General features: G+C 39.1%; 1 protein-coding gene across 1 annotated transcript; it reads right to left on the reverse strand.

Annotated features, from left to right (window-relative positions):
• Nucleotides 1-10,730: 10,730 nt before the first annotated feature.
• On the reverse strand, nt 10,731-11,654 carry LOC121474600 (olfactory receptor 13G1). The gene has a single exon (XM_041727526.1). The coding sequence runs from the start codon at nt 11,652-11,654 to the stop codon at nt 10,731-10,733; it is 924 nt and encodes a 307-aa protein (XP_041583460.1).
• Between the last annotated feature and the right edge of the window lie 11,051 nt (nt 11,655-22,705).

Here is a 22,705-nt window from a genome sequence, read left to right on the forward strand (position 1 = left end):
CGGGGTGAACACCCCCCACTGAGCCCTGCACCAGGCAGGGGCAGAGCAACTCCCCCAAGTGCTAACACCTGAAAATCAGCACAGCAGGTCCCCCCGCCCCCCCGCCCCGCCAGAAGACCAGCTAAACGGACAGGGAAAAAAAATTATTGACCAAGCAGCACTGAAAGCTCCAAGGGAAGTCAAGGGACTTACAGTATACAGAATCAGAGGATATTCCCCCTTGTTCTGTTTTGTTGTTGTTGGGTTTTTTTGTTTTGTTTTTTGCCTTTTGATTTCTGTTTGCTTCCACCAGCCACTTTTTTTCCTTTTTTTTTTTTCTTTTTCTTCTCTTTTTTCTTTCTTTCTTCCTTTTTCATTTATCTTTTTTTCTTTTCTTTCCTCATTCCTCTTCTCTCCTTTTCTAATTTTCCCAATACAACTTGTTTCTGACCACTCTGCACTGAGCAAAATGACTAGAAGGAAAAGCTCAGCTCAAAAGAAAGAATCAGAAAGAGTCATCTATCCCACAGAATTACAGACTTTGGATTACAATTCGATGTCACAAAGCCAATCCAGAAGCACTATTATAAAGCTGGTGGCTGGTGGCTGGTGGCTCTAGAAAAAGCATAATGGACTCAAGAGACTTCATGACTGCAGAATTTAGATCTAATCAGGCAGAAATTAAAAATCAATTGAATGAGATGCAATCCAAACTAGAACTCCAAATGACAAGGATTAACGAGTTGGAAGAACGAGTGAGTGACATAGAAGACAAGTTGATGGCAAAGAGGGAAACTGAGGAATAAAGAAACAAACAATTAAAAGACCATGAGGATAGATTAAGGGAAATAAATGACAACCTGAGGAAGAAACACCTACATTTAATTGGGGTTCCCAAGGGCACCAAAAGGGCCAAAGGGCCAGAATATGTACTTGAACAAATCATAGCTGAAAACTTTCCTAATCTGATCTAAATAGGCATTCAGATCCAGGAAATAGAGAGATCCCCCCTAAAATCAATAAAAACCGTTCAACACCTCCACATTGAATAGTTAAGCTTGCAAATTCCAAAGACAAAAACAAGATCCTTAAAGCAGCAAGAGACAAGAAATTCCTGACTCTTATGGGGAGGACTATTAGGGTAACAGCAGACCTCTCCACAGACACCTGGCAGGCCAGAAACGGCTGGCAGGATATATTCAGGGTCCTAAATGAGAAGAACATGCAACCAAGAATAATTTATCCAGCAAGGCCCTCATTCAAAATGGAAGGAGAGATAAAGAGCTTCCAAGACAGGCAGAAACTGAAAGAATATGTGACCACGAAATCAGCTCTGCAAGAAATTTTAAGGGGAACTCTTAAAATTCCCCTTTAAGAAGAAGTCCAATGGAACAATCCACAAAAACGGGGAATAAATAGGTATCATGATGACACTAAACTTATATCTTTCAATAGTAACTGTGAAGGTGAACGGGCTTAATGAAAGGCACAGGGTGTCAGACTGGATAAAAAAGCAGGACCCATCTATTTGCTGTCCACAAGAGACTCATTTTAGACAGAGGGACACCTACAACCTGAAAATAAAAGGTTGGAGAACCATTTACCATTCAAATGGTCCTCAAAAGAAAGCAGGGGTAGCCATCCTTATATCAGATAAACTAAAATTTACCTCGAAGACTGTACTGAGAGATGAAGAGGGACACTATCTCATAATTAAAGGATCTATCCAACAAGAGGACTTAACAATCCTCAGTATATATGCCCCGAATGTGGAAGCTGCCAAATATATCAATCAATTAATATCCAAAATTAAGACATACTTGAATAATAATACAATTATACTTGGTGACTTCAATCTAGAACTTTCTACACTCAATAGGTCTTCTAAACACAACACCTCCAAAGAAATGAGAGCTTTAATGATACACTGGACCAGATGGATTTCACAGATATGTACAGAACTTTACATCCAAACTCAACTGAATACACATTCTTCTCAAGTGTACATGGAACTTTCTCCAAATAGACCACATACAGGATCACAAATCAGGTTGTAACTGATTCCAAAAGATTGGGATCGTCCCCTGCATTTCTCAGACCATAATGCCTTGAAATTAGAACTAAATCACAACAAGAAGTTTGGAAGGACCTCAAACACGTGGAGGTTAAGGACCATCCTCCTAAAAGATGAAAGGGTAAACAAGGAAATTAAGGAAGAACTAAAAAGATTCATGGAAACTAATGAGAATGAAGATACAACCGTTCAAAATCTTTGGGATGCAGCAAAAGCAGTCCTGAGGGGGAAATACATTGCAGTACAAGCATCCATTCAAAAACCGGAAAGAACTCAAATACAAAAGCTAACCTTACACATAAAGGAGCTAGAGAAAAAAACAGCAAATAGATCCTAACTAAGCAGAAGAAGAGAGTTAATAAAGATTGGAGCAGAACTCAACGAAACAGACCAGAAGACCCGGGACAGATCAACAAAACCATGAGTTGGTTCTTTGAAAGAATTAATAGGAGAGATGAACCATTAGACACCTTATCAAAAAGAAAAGAGAGAGGACTCAAATTAGCAAAATCATGAAGAGAAAAGACAGATCACTACCAACACCAAGGAAATACAAACGATTTTAAAAGCATATTATGAACAGCTATGCGCCAATAAATTAGGCAATCTAGAAGAAATGGACACATTTCTGGACAGCCACAATTTTTTTAAATTAATTTTTATTGGTGTTCAATTTACCAACATACAGAAAAACACCCAATTCTCATCCCGTCAAGTGTCCACCTCAGTGCCCGTCACCCATTCCCCTCCAACACCCACCCTCCTCCCCTTCCCCCACCCCTAGTTCGTTTCCCAGGGTTAGGAGTCTTTATGTTCTGTCTCCCTTCCTGATATTTCCCAACATTTCTTTTCCCTTCCTTTATATTCCCTTTCACTATAATTTATATTCCCCAAATGAATGAGAACATACACTGTTTGCTTCAATGTGGATGGAACTAGAGGGTATTATGCTGAGTGAAATAAGTCAATCGGAGAAGCACAATTTTTTTAATGTTACATTTATTTTTTATTCGTGTTCCATTTGCCAACAAACGGAATAACACCCAGTGCTCATTCCGTCAAGTGCCCCCCTCAGTGCCTGTCACCCATTCACCCCCACCCCCCACCCTCCTCCCCTTCCACCACCGCATCCCTAATTCATTTCTCAGAGTTAGGAGTCTTTATGTTCTGTCTCCCTTTCTGATATTTCCTACCCATTTCTTCTCCCTTCCCTTCTATTCTCTTTCACTATTATTTATATTCCCCAAATGAATGAGAACATATAATGTTTATCCTTCTCCGATTGACTCATTTCACTCAGCATAGTACCCTCCAGTTCCATCCACGTTGAAGCAAATGGTGACTATTTGTCATTTCTAATGGCTGAGTAATATTACATTTTATACATAAACCACATCTTTATCCATTCATAAATTACCAAAACTGGAACTGGAAGAAATAGAAAACCTGAACAGGCCAATAACCAGGGAGGAAGGTGAAGCAGTCGTCATAAACCTCCCAAAACACAGAAGTCCAGGGCTAGATGGCTTCCCTGGGGAATTCTATCAAACGTTTAAAGAAGCTGTACCTATTCTACTAAAGCTGTTTGGAAAGAAAGAGATGGAGTACTTCCAAATCCGTTCTATAAGGCCAGCATCACCTTAATTCCAAAACCAGACAAAGACTCCACCAAAAAGGAGAATTATAGACTAATATCCCTGATGAACACAGATGCAAAAATTCTCAACAAGATACTAGCCAATAGGATACAACAGTACATTAAGAAGATTATTCACCATGACCAAGTGGGATTTAACCCTGGTATGTAAGGCTGGTTCAACACTCGTAAAGCAAACAATGTGATTGATCATATCAGCAAGAGAAAAAATGAGAACCATAGGATCCTCTCAATAGATGCAGAGAAAGCATTTGGCAAAATACAGTATCCATTCCTGATCAAAACTCTTCAGAGTGTAGGGATAGAAGGAAAATTCCTCAACATCTTAAAAGCCATCTACAAAAATCCCACAGGAAAATAATTCTCAATGCAGAAGCACTGGGAGCCTTGCCCTTAGATCAGAAACAAGACCGGATGTCCACTCTCACCACTGCTAATCCACAGAATACTAGAAGCCCTAGCTTCAGCAATCAGACAACAAAAAGAAATGAAAAGCATTCAAATTGGCAAAGAAGATGTCAAACTCTCCTTCTTCACTGACACATGACACTCTACATAGAAAGCCCAAAAGCCTCCACCCCAAGATTGCTAGAACTCATACAGCAATTTGGCAGTGTGGCAGAATACAAAATCAATCCCCAGCATCAGTGGCATTTCTATACACTAACAATGAGACTGAAGAAAGAGAAATTAAGGAGTCAATCCCATTTACAATTGCACCCAAAAGCATAAGATAGCTAGGAATAAACCTAACCAAAGAGGTAAAGGATCTATACCCTAAAAACTATAGAACACTTCTGAAAGAAATGGAGGAAGACACCAAGAGATGGAAAAATATTCCATGCTCATGGATTGGCAGAATTAATATTGTGAACATGTCAGTGTTACCCAGGGCAATCTACACGTTTAATGCAATCCCTATGAAAATACCATGGACTTTCTTCAAGGAGTTGGAACAAGTCATCTTAATATTTTTGTGGAATCATAGAAGACCCTGAATAGCCAAGGGAATTTTAAAAAAGAAAACCATAGCTGGGGGCATCACAATGCCAGATTTCAGATTGTACTACAAAGCTGTGGTCATCAAGACAGTGTGGTACTGGCACAAAAACAGGCACATAGATCAATGGAACAGAATAGAGAATCCAGGAGTGGACCCTCAACTTGATGGTCAACTACTATTCGACAAAGGAGGAAAGACTAATTACTGGAAAAAAGACAGTCTCTTCAATAAATGGTGCTGGGAGAATTGGACATCCACATGCAGAAGAATGAAACTGGACCACTCTCTTTCACCATACACAAAGATAAACTCAAAATGGATGAAAGATCTAAATGTGAGACAAATTTACATCAAAATCCTAGAGGAGAACACAGCAACACCCTTTTTGAACTCGGCCACAGTAACGTCTTGCAAGATACATCCATGAAGGCAAAAGAAACAAAAGCAAAAGTGAACTACTGGGACTTCATCAAGATAAGAAGCTTTTGCACAGCAAACTATACAGTCAACAAAACTGAAAGACAACCTACAAAATGGGCGAAGATATTTGCAAATGATGTATCAGATAAAGGACTAGCATCCAAGATCTATAAAGAACTTCTTAAACCCACAGCAAAGAAGCAAACAATCCAATCATGAAATGGGTGAAAGACACAAACAGACAGTTCACCAAAAAAGACATAGACATGGCCAACATGCACATGAGAAAATGCTCCACATCACTTGCCGTCAGGGAAATACAAATCAAAACCACAATGAGATACCACCTCACACCAGTGAGAATGGGGAAATTAACAAGGCAGGAAACCACAAATGTTGGAGAGGATGCGGAGAAAAGGGAACCCTCTTGCACTGTTGGTGGGAATGTGAACTGGTGCAGCCACTCTGGAAAACTGTGTGGAGGTTCCTCAAAGAGTTAAAAATAGACCTTCCCTACGACCCAGCAATTGCACTGCTGGGGATTTACCCCAATGATACAGATGCAATGAAATGCCAGGACACCTGCACCCCGATGTTTCTAGCAGCAATGCCCACAATAGCCAAACTGTGGAAGGAGCCTCGGTGTCCATTGACAGATGAATGGATAAAGAAGCTGTGGTCTATGTATACAATGGAATATTCCTCAGCCATTAGAAACGACAAATACCCACCATTTGCTTCTACGTGGATGGAACTGGAGTGTATTATGCTGAGTGAAATGAGTCAATCGGAGAAGGACAAACATTATATTGTCTCATTCATTTGGGAAATATAAAAAATAGTGAAAGAGAATTAAGGGGAAAGGAGAGAAAATGAGTGGGAAATATCAGAAAGGGAGACAGAACATGAGAGACTCCTAACTCTGGGAAACGAACAAGGGGTGGTGGAAACGGAGGTGGGCCAGGTGTGGGGGGACTGGGTGACGGGCACTGAGGGGAGCACTTGATGGGATGAGTCTTGAGTGTTATGCTATATGTTGGCAAATTGAACACCAATAAAATAAATAAATAAATAAATAAATAAATAAATAAATAAATAAATAAATAAAAAACTATTGCCTAGACTTATGCAGTCATTACAGTTTTCAAAGCGATGCTATTGACATTTTTATTTTTCTTTTGAAATCTTTCTTGAAAACAACCCACCCACCCAACATAAGCCAATTATTTGGCAACCTTAATGTCCTGCTACACAGATTATATAGTAAATGAAAAATGCTGGGTTTTTTTCTTTTACTGGTTTTAATGAATTTGTTCCCTAAAATCTTCCTATGTTTATCAAAACGTTTTCAGGTAATTTGAAACTCCTTAATTTAAACATATTTGCTATGTTAAATTCATGAAATCACTATCCATATTTATACACAAATATCCAATCCTTGACAGTAGAAGCATGTAACTTATTGTCTGGGGTCATTTGCCATGACCCTATTTGGCCACATTCATGTGTTCTGTTGTAACCACAAATTTTCAGATTACTGTACACAAATTCTACTCCTTATCTGTAGCTTATGATTGCTCTAAGGATTTGTGATTTTTTTAATAGGAAATAGTTTTAAGATACCACAGTCTCAGAGGTGATATTGTTCATTGTTAGTGTATTAGTTGTTATTTCTAAGTCTTTTTAATGGACTAAGCTATGGATTAAGCATAGTTTAAAGGTAAAATACATCATGAGTTCTGGTATTTTAAAAATCTTGTAAATTTTTTATTGTTAAAAAAATGGATGTTGTATGTGGAAGGTTTATGTATTTTATCTCAAAAATCACATATCTTTACTGAAAATATTAAAAACTTTTTGAAATTATTTGCATTTAGGTTGTATCACATGACATCTATACAGTCAGGTACTCATGTTTGTAATACTCCTAGTTCTAAGTTCACTTAACACACATACTGCCTTTAAAATGTAGAGGTTACAATTTTTTTAATTTTTTTTTAATTTTTATTTATTTATGATAGTCACAGAGAGATAGAGAGAGAGGCAGAGACACAGGCAGAGGGAGAAGCAGGCTCCATGCACCGGGAGCCCGACGTGGGATTCGATCCCGGGTCTCCAGGATCGCGCCCTGGGCCAAAGGCAGGCGCCAAACCGCTGCGCTACCCAGGGATCCCTAGAGGTTACAATTTTTTTTTAATTTTTATTTATTTATGTATTATAGTCACAGAGAGAGAGAGAGGCAGAGACACAGGCAGAGGGAGAAGCAGGCTCCATGCACTGGGAGCCCGATGTGGGATTCGATCCCGGGTCTCCAGGATCGTGCCCTGGGCCAAAGGCAGGCGCTAAATCGCTGCGCTACCCAGGGATCCCTAGAGGTTACAATTTTAAGACAAGTGTGAAATTAACTATATGTTTGAGATGGTGCAATGACAATGATATAGTTATGACCAGTGTGATGTAAGTGCATGGTTATTGAGTGATTCCTTTATTACAAAATCATGAGATGCACTTTTGAATATTTTACAAGTTTATTTATTAATTTTACCTCAATAAAGCTGAACCAAGAGTTTATTTTTGTTAAGATTTTATTTATTTATTCACAAAAGACACAGCAAGAGAGAGAGGCAGAGACATACACAGAGGGAAAAGCAGACTCCATGCAAGAAGCCCCATGTGGGACTCGATCCCAGGACTCCAGGATCACAACCTGACCCAAAGACAGATGTTTAACAGCTGAACCACCTAGGGGTCCCTGAACCAAGAGTTTAAAATAATAGGTGAAGATTCACATGCCCTTTGTGTCTTCACCTTTAGCCTTAATTCTGCCTGGGTCATGATTCAGATGCTAGAAATACAGAAGCCATTATGACCCTAGGGAAAACAACGTATAGCAGTACAAAATCAAAACCAAACCAAAACAAAACAAAACAAAAAACAAACAAACAAACTTAAAGGATACTATTTTTTTGCTAATATCCTTGAGTGGAGAAAGTCACGATTTATGGTTGCACACCAGACTTCCATTGCATGAGGCACAAGTCTATACACTGCTTTATTCTGTATTTTCTGTAACTGAATATAATAGAAACTTAGCACGGCTTTAGAATACATTTATGTTCAGTAGAATAGATTATTTCTGCAATGAAATCTAAAATAATCTACATGAGGTCCAAACCCAGAATGCCTGTCTCATCAAAACTGTGTTCTTAGGTAACTAGCCCAAATCATTCTGCAATATTTATCATACACTATATCAAGTACTAGATACAATGTAGGGGAAATCCATTATATACCCCAGTTCTCCCCATCTCACATTCAGATATCAGCACATCAATGTCACAGAACACTGAAGCCAATATTGGCATTTACTCTTAAACTAAAAAAGAAAAAAAAATGCTCAATAGGCTTAAAATTTAAGGTGGATGTTTGCAATGCTAAAAGGTACAAGGTACTGGGCAAGAAATATGGGGAGATACAACTCCAACTTCAGACATCCTATGATCTCCCTTGAATAACAAACATAAATATTCTAGATGTCTAGCTATACATAATTCATTCTCTTTTATGTTGTATGAGTTGTACATAACAGTATAATTGGTTAGTTAGAAAATCATGCAAAATACTCCAAAATATATAGATGTAGTATCCCTTTATATACATATTACAAAATGCAATTCACAATATAATAATAAACAAGAATAATATAGAAGCCACAATGCAACAAATTCTGAGAGGAGGGAGTCCAGAATTAATTTCCTTTTAAAATTTTCCACTTAAAAATTCAGAATGAAAGTACATTTGAATGTTTCAAATGATTATCTAACTTTTTTCAAAATATGCTTATAACCACCTAAGTTCATAACAAGGAACACTTTCAGGAAATTGTTTCATATTTGTCTTTCTAAAGGAAATAATAATTTTTGTTTATTTGGCTTCTATGTAGCTGGATCTTTTCAAAAAGGAAGAGGACATAATGAAGACAGTAATTTGTGAGCTTACTTTTAAAGAAATGAGAAAGAAAAAAAAAAAAGAATGGCCTCTGAGTAATGTCTGCCCAGCTTGTCTGGCTAAACAGGTAGGACATGGTGTTCTGCATATCATCAAAAAAAAAAAAAACCAGAAAATCACAGAACAATAGCATCAGAAGATTGTCACCTGATAGAGCAAGATAAAAACAAGTCCACTCTGAGCACAGGCGAAAATAAAAATGGAGCCCAAAGCCCAGAAATGGAGCCCAAAGCTCAGAAAGAAAGGTACCTTCTTTTCCTAATTAATATGAGGCACTGCTACTTATTTACCAATCACGGTTTAACAATGTTTATTCTATATAGCTCCTAAACAAATTTCTTTTATTTTCTGACCCAAACTATGGAAAACCTTCCATGTATAATCTTTCATCAAGTATCCCCCCCAAAAATCCCAAATAAGTCCTTTTTAGCATCCTCTTATTGACCCATGACAGCCTCTCTCCTAATGTAATAAATCCAGATTGTTCACCTGTATGTTTGCTCAGAATGGTCTTCAGCTAGAAGGTATTAGAGGATTCTTTCCATTCTTGTCTGTTAGATATTATTTTATTTAGAATCCCTCATTACATCCTTCAGAAAAGGATGTCAACAATAATACATGATTATTGTTTTCATGAAGTAGATTCTAAAGCAAGCAAGAGTGACATGAACTAGATAGTTTCAGGAAGATTAGTATGACAAAAGTGCCTGTATTTTGAAAACATTGCAGCAGAACCCTAATTATAATTCATTTCAAGGGAAATAGTGCTTCCTGAGTCACAAATAAGTTTCAAAGTAATGCAATGTATTTTCTTATTACAGAAATGAGAAAACTGATTTGATTCATAAACTGATCAATTTTATATTAGAAGTAATATTTCTTTTTGAGTATAAATATTTTAATATATATGATTTTTATGTATGCTTCTAGGCAAATGCTTGTGTATCTAGGTATATAGGAAGGAGAAGGTATGTACATGTTTTTAGAAAGACATTGGGGGATCCCTGGGTGGCGCAGCGGTTTAGCGCCTGCTTTTGGCTCAGGGCGCGATCCTGGAGACCCGGGATCGAATCCCACGTCGGGCTCCCGGTGCATGGAGCCTGCTTCTCCCTCTGCCCGTGTCTCTGCCTCTCTCTCTCTCTCTCTCTTTCTCTCTCTCTCTCTCTCTCATGAATCAATAAAATCTCTCTAAAAAATGTTTAAAATCACTATATTACAATTGTGGAGACAATGAAAAAGCTGGGAAAAGAATAAGAATGAGAGAAACACTTTACATTTACTGTGGTTTGTTGTGAAAGTTTTCATGAAAGAAAATATTTTAGAAATATGCAAAGTGATAAGTATAAATCAGTAATGAAATGTTAAGAAAGTCAGTGCATTTTAGAAATCAGGAGCTAAGGCAGTGATTCTTAATGGAATGAAACACTCCTAAGAGGGAATAGGGAATAGGGGAAGGAAATGTTTACAATTGATCAGTAAAATATGAGACATTCTAGGAGTCAAGCTGGAGTCCTTGACTGGGTGTTATATGCAACTCATGAATCACTTGATTCTGGAGTCAAGCTGATATAAAAAACCTTTTGAAACCACTAATGTCTCAGAAATGCAAATACCTTCTGAATCCCTGTCTGCATCTCCTTATTTCGGAAACTATACACAATTGGGTTTAATGTTGGGGTCACGAGAGTATAGAGTGCAGTTATCACCTTGTCCCTTTCAAATGAGTAGCTAGAAGCAGGGCGGATATAGGTGTAGATCACAGGAGAGTAGTAAAGGGACACCACTATGAGGTGGGATGAGCATGTTGAGAAAGCCTTCCTCTTGCCTTCTGCTGTGTGGATGCGGAGAATGGCAGCAATGATGAAACCATAGGAGATGCAGGTGAGCGTGAAGTCACCAATGGCCAGGGTAATATCAGCAACATACACCATCACCTCATTGATCCTCACAGGGCTGCAGGACAAAGACAGAAGTGGAGGTATCTCACAGAAGAAGTGGTCAATGGTATTTGGCCCACAGAAAGTCAGCCTCAGGATGAGACCAGTGTGTACCCAGGAATTGGTTACAGCAATCACCATGGTAATGCCAAGCAAGGCCACACACATATGGGGGTTCATCATAGTTCTGTAGCGAAGAGGGAAACAGATGGCCACATAGCGGTCATAGGCCATTGTGGTGAAGAGAACCATCTCGGCCCCCAGGGACCACGTGAAGAAGAAGAGCTGTGACATGCAACTTTCATAGGAAATACTCCTTCCTGTTGTTAGCATGGTCCCCAGCATCTTGGGTATAATGCTTGTTGTGCATATGATATCCACAATAGCCAGTGCCAGAAGGAAAACATACATGGGTGTATGCAAGGTGGTGTTACAGATTATGGCAATGACAATCAGTGCATTGCCAAGTAAGGCCACAAGGTAGATGAGGAGAAAGACAATGAAGAGAGCTCTTTGCAGTTCAGGTTTTTGGGTGAAGCCCAGAATCAAAAATTCAGTTACAATGCTGTTATTCATCCTGCTTTGGTGACAGACATTGTAGAGAATGAGCAACTGGGAATTAAAATGATCTGGGAACATGAGAGACTCCTAACTCTGGGAAATGAACAAGGGGTAGTGGAAGTGGAGGTGGGTGGGGGGTTGTGATGACTGGGTGATGGGCATTGAGGGAGGCACTTGACGGGATGAGCATTGGGTGTTATGCTATATGTTGGCAAATTGAATTCCAATAAAAAAATATACAAAAAATGATCTGGGAGCGTGTGTGTGTGTGTGTGTGTGTGTGTGTGTGTGTGTGTGAACTTAGTGATTTATTAGTTGATGTGATACAACTTTGTAGCAAAAATTCCCTTCAGATGGAGTTCTGTCTTCTAGGCAATACCCTCTATTCTCCAGCTGGATATCATTTTTTGATGCAGGTTCTTCAATTAATGAATCCATTAAACTGAAGCCAGTGGTTGAGAAAAGATAAGTAAAATAAATATATTTAAGTATTTCAATATTACCATTTTAGTTGAAACTTATTTGAACAAAATTCACAGGTATATGAAATAGAATACAAATACTTACACAGCTCCCTACTTGTTAACTACATACTATCTTTCTTGTAACATACAGGAGCAGAAATATCTAGAACAAAAGAATCTGACAGGGTTAGTAACAGTGGGAAGACTTCAGGGGAAAAATATCCCACAGAATATCCTGAGCCTAGATATTCTGAGACCATTGAATAATTTATTGGTGTCTAAGAACTAACCAATTTAATCAATTACTTGCCTGATATTTTTTAATTGCAGAAGCACATTTCCAAAATTGCATGACTAACTTGTGCTATCATATAATGCTAAGAATATTTGACATAAAAATAGGAGATCTAGGATTGCATCCTTATCTTAGTATAGCTGTAAATTGGCCATTAAAAGTCCATAAACTTCATATTCTTAGAGAATCTTTTTTTTGTTTCCAAAAATGATATAAATTGGGACAGATATTAGATATTATAGATGTTATACAGACAATGTGAAAGTTTCTTAAGGATACTCAAACAAAGTGGCAACTTGAAAAAGTTATTTTGGAAAGTAGCCAGGAGATTTTGAGGGAAATTCTTTTTTTTCTTGTCTGTGTGTGTTAACATGTAGGAAGTTTACTGTTGTTATTTTTAAATGAGTTAAGAAATATCAATTTTTTTCTGTTTCACTTCTTTGTTTAATTTAATTTAAATTCAATTTATTAACATATAATGTATAGTTTCAGAGGTAGAGTTCAGTGATTCATGAGTTGCATATAACACCCAGTGCTCCTACATCATGTGCCCTCATTAATGCCCGTCACTCAGGTACTCCATTCCCCACCTCTCCTCCAGTGACCCTCAGTTTGTTTCCTATGATTGAGTCTCTTGTGGTTTCTCTCCCTTTCTGATTTTATCTTATTTTTCCCTCTCTTTCCCTAATATTCTATGTTTTATTTCTTAAATTACACATATGAGTCAAATCATTTAATAATTTTCTTTCTCTGCTTGACTTATTTGGCTTAGCATAATGCCCTCTAACTCCATCCACATCTTTGCAAATGGTAAGATTCATCCTTTCTAATGGCTGAGTAATATTCCATTGTATATATAGACCATATCTTCATTATTCATTTTTCTGTCGAAGGACAGTGTGGCTCCTTCTACAGTTTGGTTATTGTGGACATTGCTGCTGTGAACATTGGGATGCAGGTGCCTTTTTGAATCACTATGTTTGTATCTTTTGGATAAACACCCAGGAGTGCAATTGCTGGGTCATAGGGTAGCTCTATTTTTAACTTCCTGAGGAACCTCTGCACTGTTTTCCAGAGTAGTTGCACCAGCTTGCATTCTCACCAACAGCATAAGAGGGCATCTGGGTGTCTCAGTGGTTGAGCATCTGCCTTCAGCTTAGGTCATGATCCCAGGTCCCTGGGCTCGAGTCTCTCATCAGGCTCCCTGCAAGGAGCCTGCTTCTCCCTCTTCTTGTGTCTCTGCCTCTGTGTGTGTGTGTGTCTCTCATGAATTAATAAATAAAATATTCAAAAAAGAGGTTTCTCCTTTTTATGAGATAAATTCTTATTCTTATTCCTCCCCAAACACTATCATTTATCACCCATATTATATTTTTCTTATTTATTTGGATAGATCTGTTTTTATGCATAGTCAGCTTTTTATATGTATACATGAATGAAGGTACTATTTTGACCTAGTACATATAGTAGAAGCATCCAAGGTATTTGTGAATTTACTAATAACTTTAAGTTTCAAAATTGTTCTTTGACTTTTCAGAGATTATACTGTACCTCTATTACCTAAACAGACACAGGGTAATAAGTCATTTTTCAGGCTGCATAGGGTATGATTTGTTCCCCTAAGCCCTGAAAGCTAAATTATTAATTTGCTAAATTTAATGGGATAATCTATGTGTAGCTATTCAGATCAGTAGAAAAGTATTTTGTCAAATCTATAAGGCACCTTGAGACTCCCTCATTTTGTTTCTTGTTTTCTGATGGTGAAGGGATATAACAGCTGTCATTGCTTGGATCTCTGATATGTGACAGACTCTCTCTTAGATCTTCTGTAGGTATGATATATCATTTCATCACAACCATGGCAGACTTTAATATTGCCATCTGTATAGAGTTGATAATAAAACAGTGCACTGATAGATGAAATAAGAGAATCTGAGAGGAGGAGGGGCAGGATGGCAGAAGAGTAGGGTTCCCAGTCACCTGTCCCCACCAAACTACCTAGATAACCTTCAAATCATCCTGAAAATCTACGAATTCGGCCTGAGATTTAAAGAGAGACCAGCTGGAATGCTACAGTGAGAAGAGTTCGCGCTTCTATCAAGGTAGGAAGATGGGGAAAAAGAAATAAAGACACAAAAGGCCTCCAAGGGGGAGGGGCCCCGCGAGGAGCCAGGCTGAGGCCGGGGCGAGTGTCCCCAGGACAGGAGAGCCCCGTCCCGGAGAAGCAGGAGCTGCACCAACCTTCCCAGGCAGAAAGGGGCTCGCAGGGAGGCGGAGCAGGACCCAGGAGGGCGGGGATGCCCTCAGGCTCCCGGGGACACTGACAGGCACCTGCGCCCTGGGAGATGCCCCGAGCTCCCTAAGGGCTGCAGCGCGCACGGCGGGACCCGGAGCAGCTCGGAGGGGCTCGGGGGCGGCTCCGCGGAGGGGGCTGCGGGCGGGAGTGCGAATCCAACAGCGCAGGCCCGGGAGCCTAGGGTGCCAGAGACACAGCCCAGGATCCGGCCTCCCCCGGGGACAGGCAGAGGCCGGGAGGGCCCAGGACAGCGAGGACGCTCCTGACCCCGCCCCGGAGCCTCCAGGCCCTGCAGACGGAGAGCTCTGGAGCTACTGCGGGAGCTGACTCCAGGGCTGCAGAGCTGGCCCCGCCACTGGGGCTGTTCCTCCTGGGGCCGCACGGGGTAAACAACCCCCACTGAGCCCTGCACCAGGCAGGGGCAGAACAGATCCCCCAAGTGCTAATACCTGAAAATCAGCAAGCTGGCCCCTCCCCCAGAAGACCAGCTAGACGGACCAGTTCCAGGGGAAGTCAAGGGACTTACAGTATACAGAATCAAAAGATACCCCCCCCCCGTGTTTTGGCTTTTTTGTTTTGTTTTGTTTTGTTTTGTTCTTTTTTTTTTATTGCTTCCCCCACCCTTTTTTTCCCCTTCCTTCTTTTTCTTTCTCTTTTTCTTCTTTTTTTCCTTTTTTTCTTCCTTTTTTCTTTTTCTCTTTTCTTTCCTTCTCTCTCTTTCTTTTTCTCCTTTTCCCAATACAACTTCTTTTTGGCCATTCTGCACTGAACAAAATGACTAGAAGGAAAACCTCACCTCAAAAGAAAGAATCAGAAACAGTCCTCTGTCCCACAGAGTTACAAAATCTGGATTACAATTCGATGTCAGAAAGCCAATTCAGAAGCACTATTATACAGCTACTGATGGCTCTAGAAAAAAGCATAAAGGACTCAAGACACGTCATGACTGCAGAATTTAGATCCAATCAGGGAGAAATTAAAAATCAATTGAATGACAAGCAATGCAAACTAGAAGTCCTAACGACGAGGGTTAACAAGGTGGAAGAATGAGTGAGCGACATAGAAGAAAAGTTGATGGCAAAAAGGGAAACTGAGGAAAAAAGAGACAATTAAAAGACCATGAAGACAGCTTAAGGGAAATAAACGACAGCCTGAGGAAGAAAAACATACATTTAATTGGGGTTCCCGAGGGTGCCGAAAGGGACAGAGGGCCAGAATACGTATATGAACAAATCATAGCTGAAAACTATCCTAATCTGGGAAGGAAAACAGGCATTCATATCCAGGAAATAGAGATATCCCCCCCTAAAATCAATAAAAACCGTCCAACACCTCGACATTTAATAGTTAAGCTTGCAAATTCCAAAGATAAAGAGAAGATCCTTAAAGCAGCAAGAGACAAGAAATTCCTGACTCTTATGGGGAGGACTATTAGGGTAACAGCAGACCTCTCCACAGACACCTGGCAGGCCAGAAACGGCTGGCAGGATATATTCAGGGTCCTAAATGAGAAGAACATGCAACCAAGAATACTTTATCCAGCAAGGCTCTCATTCAAAATGGAAAGAGAGATAAAGAGCTTCCAAGACAGGCAGGAACTCAAAGAATATGTGACCTCCAAACCAGCTCTGTGAGAAATTTTAAGGGGGACTCTTAAAATTCCCCTTTAAGAAGGATTTCAGTGGAACAATCTACAAAAACAAGGACTGAAGAGAAATCATGATGACACTAAAGTCATATCTGTCAATAGCAACTCTGAATGTGAACGGGCTTAATGACCCCATCAAAAGGCGCAGGGTTTCAGACTGGATAAAAAAGCAGAACCCATCTATTTGCTGTCTACAAGAGACTCATTTTAGACAGAAGGACACCTACAACCTGAAAATAAAAGGTTGGAGAACCATGTACCATTCAAATGGTCCTCAAAAGAAAGCAGGCGTAGCCATCCTTATATCAAATAAACTAAAATTTACCCCGAAGACTATAGCGAGAGATGAAGAGGGACACTATATCATACTTAAAGGATCTATCCAACAAGAGGACTGAATAATCATCAATATATATGCCCCGAATGTGGGAGCTGCCAAATATTTAAACCAATTAAACCAAACTGAAGAAATACTTAGATAATAATACACTTATACTTAGTGACTTCAATGTAGCTCTTTCTACCCTCGATAGGTCTTCGAAGCACAACATCTCCAAATAAACGAGAGCTTTAAATGATACACTGGACCAGACGAATTTCACAGATATATACAGAACTTTACATCCAAACTCAACCGAATACACATTCTTCTCAAGTGCACATGGAACATTCTCCAGAATAGACCACATACTGGGTCACAAATCAGGTCTGAACCAATACCAAAGATTGGGATCGTCCCCTGCATATTCTCAGACCATAATGCCTTGAAATTAGAACTAAATCACAACAAGAAGTTTGGAAGGACCTCAAACACATGGAGATTAAGGACAAACCTGCTAAACGATGACGGGTCAACCAGGAAATTAAGGAAGAATTAAAAAAATTCATGGAAACTAATGAGAATGAAGATACAACTGTTCAAAATCTTTGGGATGCAGCAAAAGCAGACCTGAGCGGGAAATACATAGCAATACAAGCATCCATTCAAAAACTGGAAAGAACTCAAATACAAAAGCTAACCTTGCACATAAAGGAGCCAGACAAAAACAACAGATGGACCCTACACCCAGCAGAAGAAGAGAGTTAATTAAGATTCGAACAGAACTCAACAAAATCCAGACCAGAAGACCTGTGGAACAGATCAACAGAACCAGGAGTTGGTTCCTTGAAAGAATTAATAAGATGGATAAACCATTAGCCAGCCTTATTAACAAGAAGAGAGAGAAGAATCAAATTAATAAAATCATGAATGAGAAAGGAGAGATCACTACCAACACCAAGGAAACACAAACAATTTTAAAAACATATTATGAACAGCTATACGCCAATAAATTAGGCAATCTAGAAGAAATGGACGCATTCCTGGAAAGCCACAAACTACCAAGACTGGAAGAGGAAGAAATAGAAAACCTGAAAAGGCCAATAACCAGGGAGGAAATTGAAGCAGTCATGAAAAACCTGCCAAGACACAAGAGTCCAGGGCCAGATGGTTCTGTCAAACGTTTAAAGAAGAAACCATACCTATTCTACTGAAGCAGTTTGGAAAGATAGAAAGAGATAGAGTACTTCCAAATTCATTCTATGAGGCCAGCATCACCTTAATTCCAAAACCAGACAAAGACCCCACCAAAAAGGAGAATTACAGACCAATATCCCTGATGAACATGGATGCAAAAATTCTCAACAAGATACTAGCCAATAGGATCTAATAATACATTAGGAAAATTATTCATCATGACCAGGTAGGATTTTTCCCCGGGACACAAGGCTGCTTCAACATTCATAAAACAATCAATGTGATTCATCATATCAGCAAGAGAAAAACCAAGTACCATAGGATCCTCTCATTAGATGCAGAGAAAGCATTTGACAAAATACAGCATCCATTCCTGATCAAAACTCTTCAGAGTTTAGGGATATTGGGAACTTTCCTCGACATCTGAAAAGCCATTTACGAAAAGCCCACAGCAAATATCATTCTCAATGGGGAAGCACTGGGAGCCTTTCCCCTAAGATCAGGGACACGACAGGGATGTCCACTCTCACCACTGCTGTTCAACATAGTTTTGGAAGTCCTCGCCTCAGCAATCAGACAACAAAAAGACATTAAAGGCATTCAAATTGGCAAAGAAGAAGTCAAACTCTCCCTCTTCGCCGATGACATGATACTCTACATAGAAAAACCCAAAAGCCTCCACCCCAAGATTGCTAGAACTCATACAGCAGTTTGGTAGCGTGGTAGGATACAAAATCAATGCCCAGAAATCAGTGGCATTTATACACTAACAATGAGACTGAAGAAAGGGAAATTAAGGAGTCAATCCCATTTACAATTGCACCCAAAAGCATAAGATACCTAGGAATAAACCTAACCAAAGACGTAAAGGATCTATACTCTAAAAACTACAGAACCCTTATGAAAGAAACTGAGGAAGACACAAAGAGATGGAAAAATATTCCATGCTCATGGATTGGCAGAATTAATATTGTGAAAATATCAATGTTACCCAGGGCAATTTACACGTTTAATGCAATCCCTATCAAAATACCATGGGCTTTCTTCAGAGAGTTGGAACAAGTCATCTTAATATTTGTGTGGAATCAGAAAAGATCCCGAATAACCAGGGGAATTTTAAGAAAGAAAACCATAGCTGAGGGCATCACAATGCCAGATTTCAGATTGTACTACAAAGCTGTGATCATCAAGACAGTGTGGCACTGGCACAAAAACAGACACATAGATCAATGTAACAGAATAGAGAATCCAGAAGTGGACCCTCAACTTTATGGTCAACCAATATTCAATAAAGGAGGTAAGACTATCCACTGGAAGAATGACAGTGTCTTCAATTAATGGTGCTGGGATAATTGGACATCCACATGCAGAAGAATGAAACTAGACCCCTCTCTTGAACCATACACAAAGATCAACTCAAAATGGATGAAAGATCTAAATGTGAGATAAGAATCCATCAGAATCCTAGAGGAGAACACAGGCAACACCCTTTTTGAACTTGGCCACAGTAACTCTTGCAAGATACATCTATGAAGGCAAGAGAAACAAAAGCTAAAATGAACTATTGGGACTTCATCAAGATAAGAGCTTTTGCACAGCAAAAGAAGCAGTCCACAAAGCTAAAAGACAACCTACAGAATGGGGGAAGATATTTGCAAATGATGTATCAGATAAAGGGCTAGTTTCCAGTATCTATAAAGAACTTATTAAACTCAACACCAAAGAAACAAACAATCCAATCATGAAATGGGCAAAAGACATGAACAGAAATCTCACAGAGGAAGACATAGACATGGCCAACAAGCACATAAGGAAATACTCCGCATCACTTGCCATTAAGGAAATACAAATCAAAACCACAGTGAGATCCCACCTCACACCAGTGAGAATGGGGAAAAAATAACAAGACAGGAAACCACAAATGTTGGAGGGGATGTGGAGAAAACGGAACCCTCCTGCACTGTTGGTGGGAATGTGAACTGGTGCAGCCACTCTGGAAAACTGTGTGGAGGTTCCTCAAAGAGTTAAAAATAGACCTGCCCTACGACCCAGCAATTGCACTGCTGGGGATTTACCCCAGATAGACGATGCAATGAAACATCAGGACACCTGCATCCCGATATTTATACCAGCAATATCCACAATAGCCAAATTGTAGAAGTAGCCTCGGTATCCATCGAAAGATGAATGGATAAAGAAGATGTGGTTTATGTATGCAATGGAGTATTACTCAGCCATTAGAAATGACAAATACCCACCATTTGCTTCGACTTGGATGGAACTGGAGGTTATTATGCTGAGTGAAATAAGTCAATCGGATAAGGACATACATTATATGGTCTCATTCATTTGGGGAATAAAAAAAATAGTGAAAGGGAATAAAGGGGAAAGGAGAAAATATAAGCGGGAAATATCCGAAAAGGAGACAGAACATGAAAGACTCCTAACTCTGAGAACTAACTAGGGGTAGTGGAAGGGGAGGTGGGTGGGTAGTGGAGGTGACTGGGTGATGGGCACTGAGGTGGGCACTTGACGGGATGAGCACTGGGTGTTATTCAATATATTGACAATTGAACACCAATAAAAAATAAATTTATTTTTAAAAAAAATTTAAAAAGTAACGACAAATACCCACCATTTGCTTCGACGTGGATGGACCTAGAGGGTATTATGCTGAGTGATTTAAGTCAATCAGAGAAGGACAAACATTATATGGTCTCATTCATTTGGGGAATATAAAAAAATCATGAAAGGGAATAAAGGGGAGAGGAGAAAAAATGAGTGGGAAATATCAGAGAGGGAGACAGAACATGAGACTCCTAACTCTGGGAAAGGCACTAGGGGTGGTGGAAAGGGTGGTGGGCAGGGATGTGGGTGACTGGGTGACGGGCACTGAGGTGGGCACTTGTTGGGATGAGCACTGGGTGTTATGCTTTATGTTGGCAAATTGAAACTCCAATCAAAAAAAAAAAACTAATGGAATAAGTATTAAAATAAGGAAAGAAAGAAAGAAAAGAAAGAAAGAATGAAAGAAAGAAAGAAAGAAAGAAAGAAAGAAAGAAAGAAAGAAAGAAATGTGATTATCATTAAGATGACTTTAGTTAATAAATATTTATAGCTCACACTTCATACTAGTTATTATGCTATTATATTTAATTAAAATGATGTAGCAAATGCAATATATGTACTCAATTTTCTCAGGGATAATGATAAAACAATCAACATGCATTGAGATTATTGGGAAATTATTAGATATAAAACAATTTTGTGTAGTAACATAGCACAAGTAATTTCATCTTGGGCAGGATCATGGAAAATCTAATCAAAACATTGAATTTAGTATTATTCTGGAAATATGAGCAATTTTCAGGGAATGTCAAAGGAACGATAAAAGAAAAGGGATAATAATTTCCAAGCAAAAATAGCAAGCATGAAGTACCAATGTAACTGAGAAATGCAAGTAGTTTCACTAGAATACAATGACAGTTTGCACAGAATTTCTGTGGAATGCAAATGGATAGGGCTTGTTCAGATTATTATAATAACTTCTTGTGTTCTTCTATAAGCATAAAGGATAATTTGGAAATTTCTGAGAGGAGTTATATGTTTTCCCCCCAAGTTTTAGAAAATAGCCCTAAAGGTAATATAGAATGCAACAGAATTGTCATTCATTTTTAGCTGAGGCTCTGGTTTCAAGCACTGATTGATTTGTAGAAAAATATCCATTTAATTATATTTAACATAAAATGTGCTTGTAATAACTAGTCACTGGAATAAAATGAAATTCATATAGTAAATAAAACCATGTGTAGAAATAATTTAGGCAAGTTAATTTTAGTCATTTGGCAGGATGCAGGCACTGTGACAAGTGAGCATCATGAACCTCTTCCTAGAGACAATTGAGGTCGTTTTGTGTTTGCTAACTCTTAGGGCTCAGATCATTTATCAGAAGTTCATATTGATGTTTTATTTATATGTTATTTATTCTGCTATTTTGTTTAATCCTGAGAACAGGATTAGTTAAGAAGGATGAATGTTACTGTCAAAATTTTAAATATCATGAAGTCTATCATGCAAAGTTTGTTACAGTTAAGAGACTTGCTCATTGTTTAAAAAAAAAAAAAAAAGAGACTTGCTCATTGTTATACAATCAGACACTGGTGACATGGAGATCTGAATCCAGGAAATCCAACTAGGGAACTTGCTCATGTTGTGATTTATAAGATCATGTTATCCTGATGCAAATCTCAGGGCACAGTATCTTCTGCTGGATTATCAGTTAGATCATCATCATGATCAGTGTTTTCAAATGTCTTTGTCTCTATTACTGGCATGAACAATATCAGTGAAATTTTAAATGTCCTGCCCTGCTTAAGGTAAGTAGCTTGGAACTCACCAGAGCAGCCACCCTGTCTGACAGGACCTGGGTGCCACACTGTACTGTAGGCGCTCCCATTCCTGAATGCCTTTTCATTTTAGGCCACTTCCCATCAGCAAAGTTTGAGTGGTGTTTCTAATTCAAGAATGTTTCATTCTCCCTGAACAAAGCATGTGGAAAAGAGATGAAATGGCCGCTTTTCAATTTTCAAAGATTTTTAACATAACAATGAGAAGCAGTAATGAAAGCTCAGTGTGATGGGAAATGGAATTCACTGCAAAAAGAAACTGGTGGGAGTTAGAGGACTGTGTAAATAATGGGGTACACATTATGGCCCTACTCTCAGCAGGGTGGTAAAGTATCTTGCTTAGCCTGGGACTGCCCCTGTTTTGCCACTGAGATCTCATGTCTTAGGAAACACCGTCTCAAGCAAACTGGCTCAGGTGGTCACCCTGGAACACCAGAAGCC

This window comes from Vulpes lagopus, chromosome 13, assembly GCF_018345385.1.
Source record: "Vulpes lagopus strain Blue_001 chromosome 13, ASM1834538v1, whole genome shotgun sequence".
NCBI classification, from domain to species: domain Eukaryota; kingdom Metazoa; phylum Chordata; class Mammalia; order Carnivora; family Canidae; genus Vulpes; species Vulpes lagopus.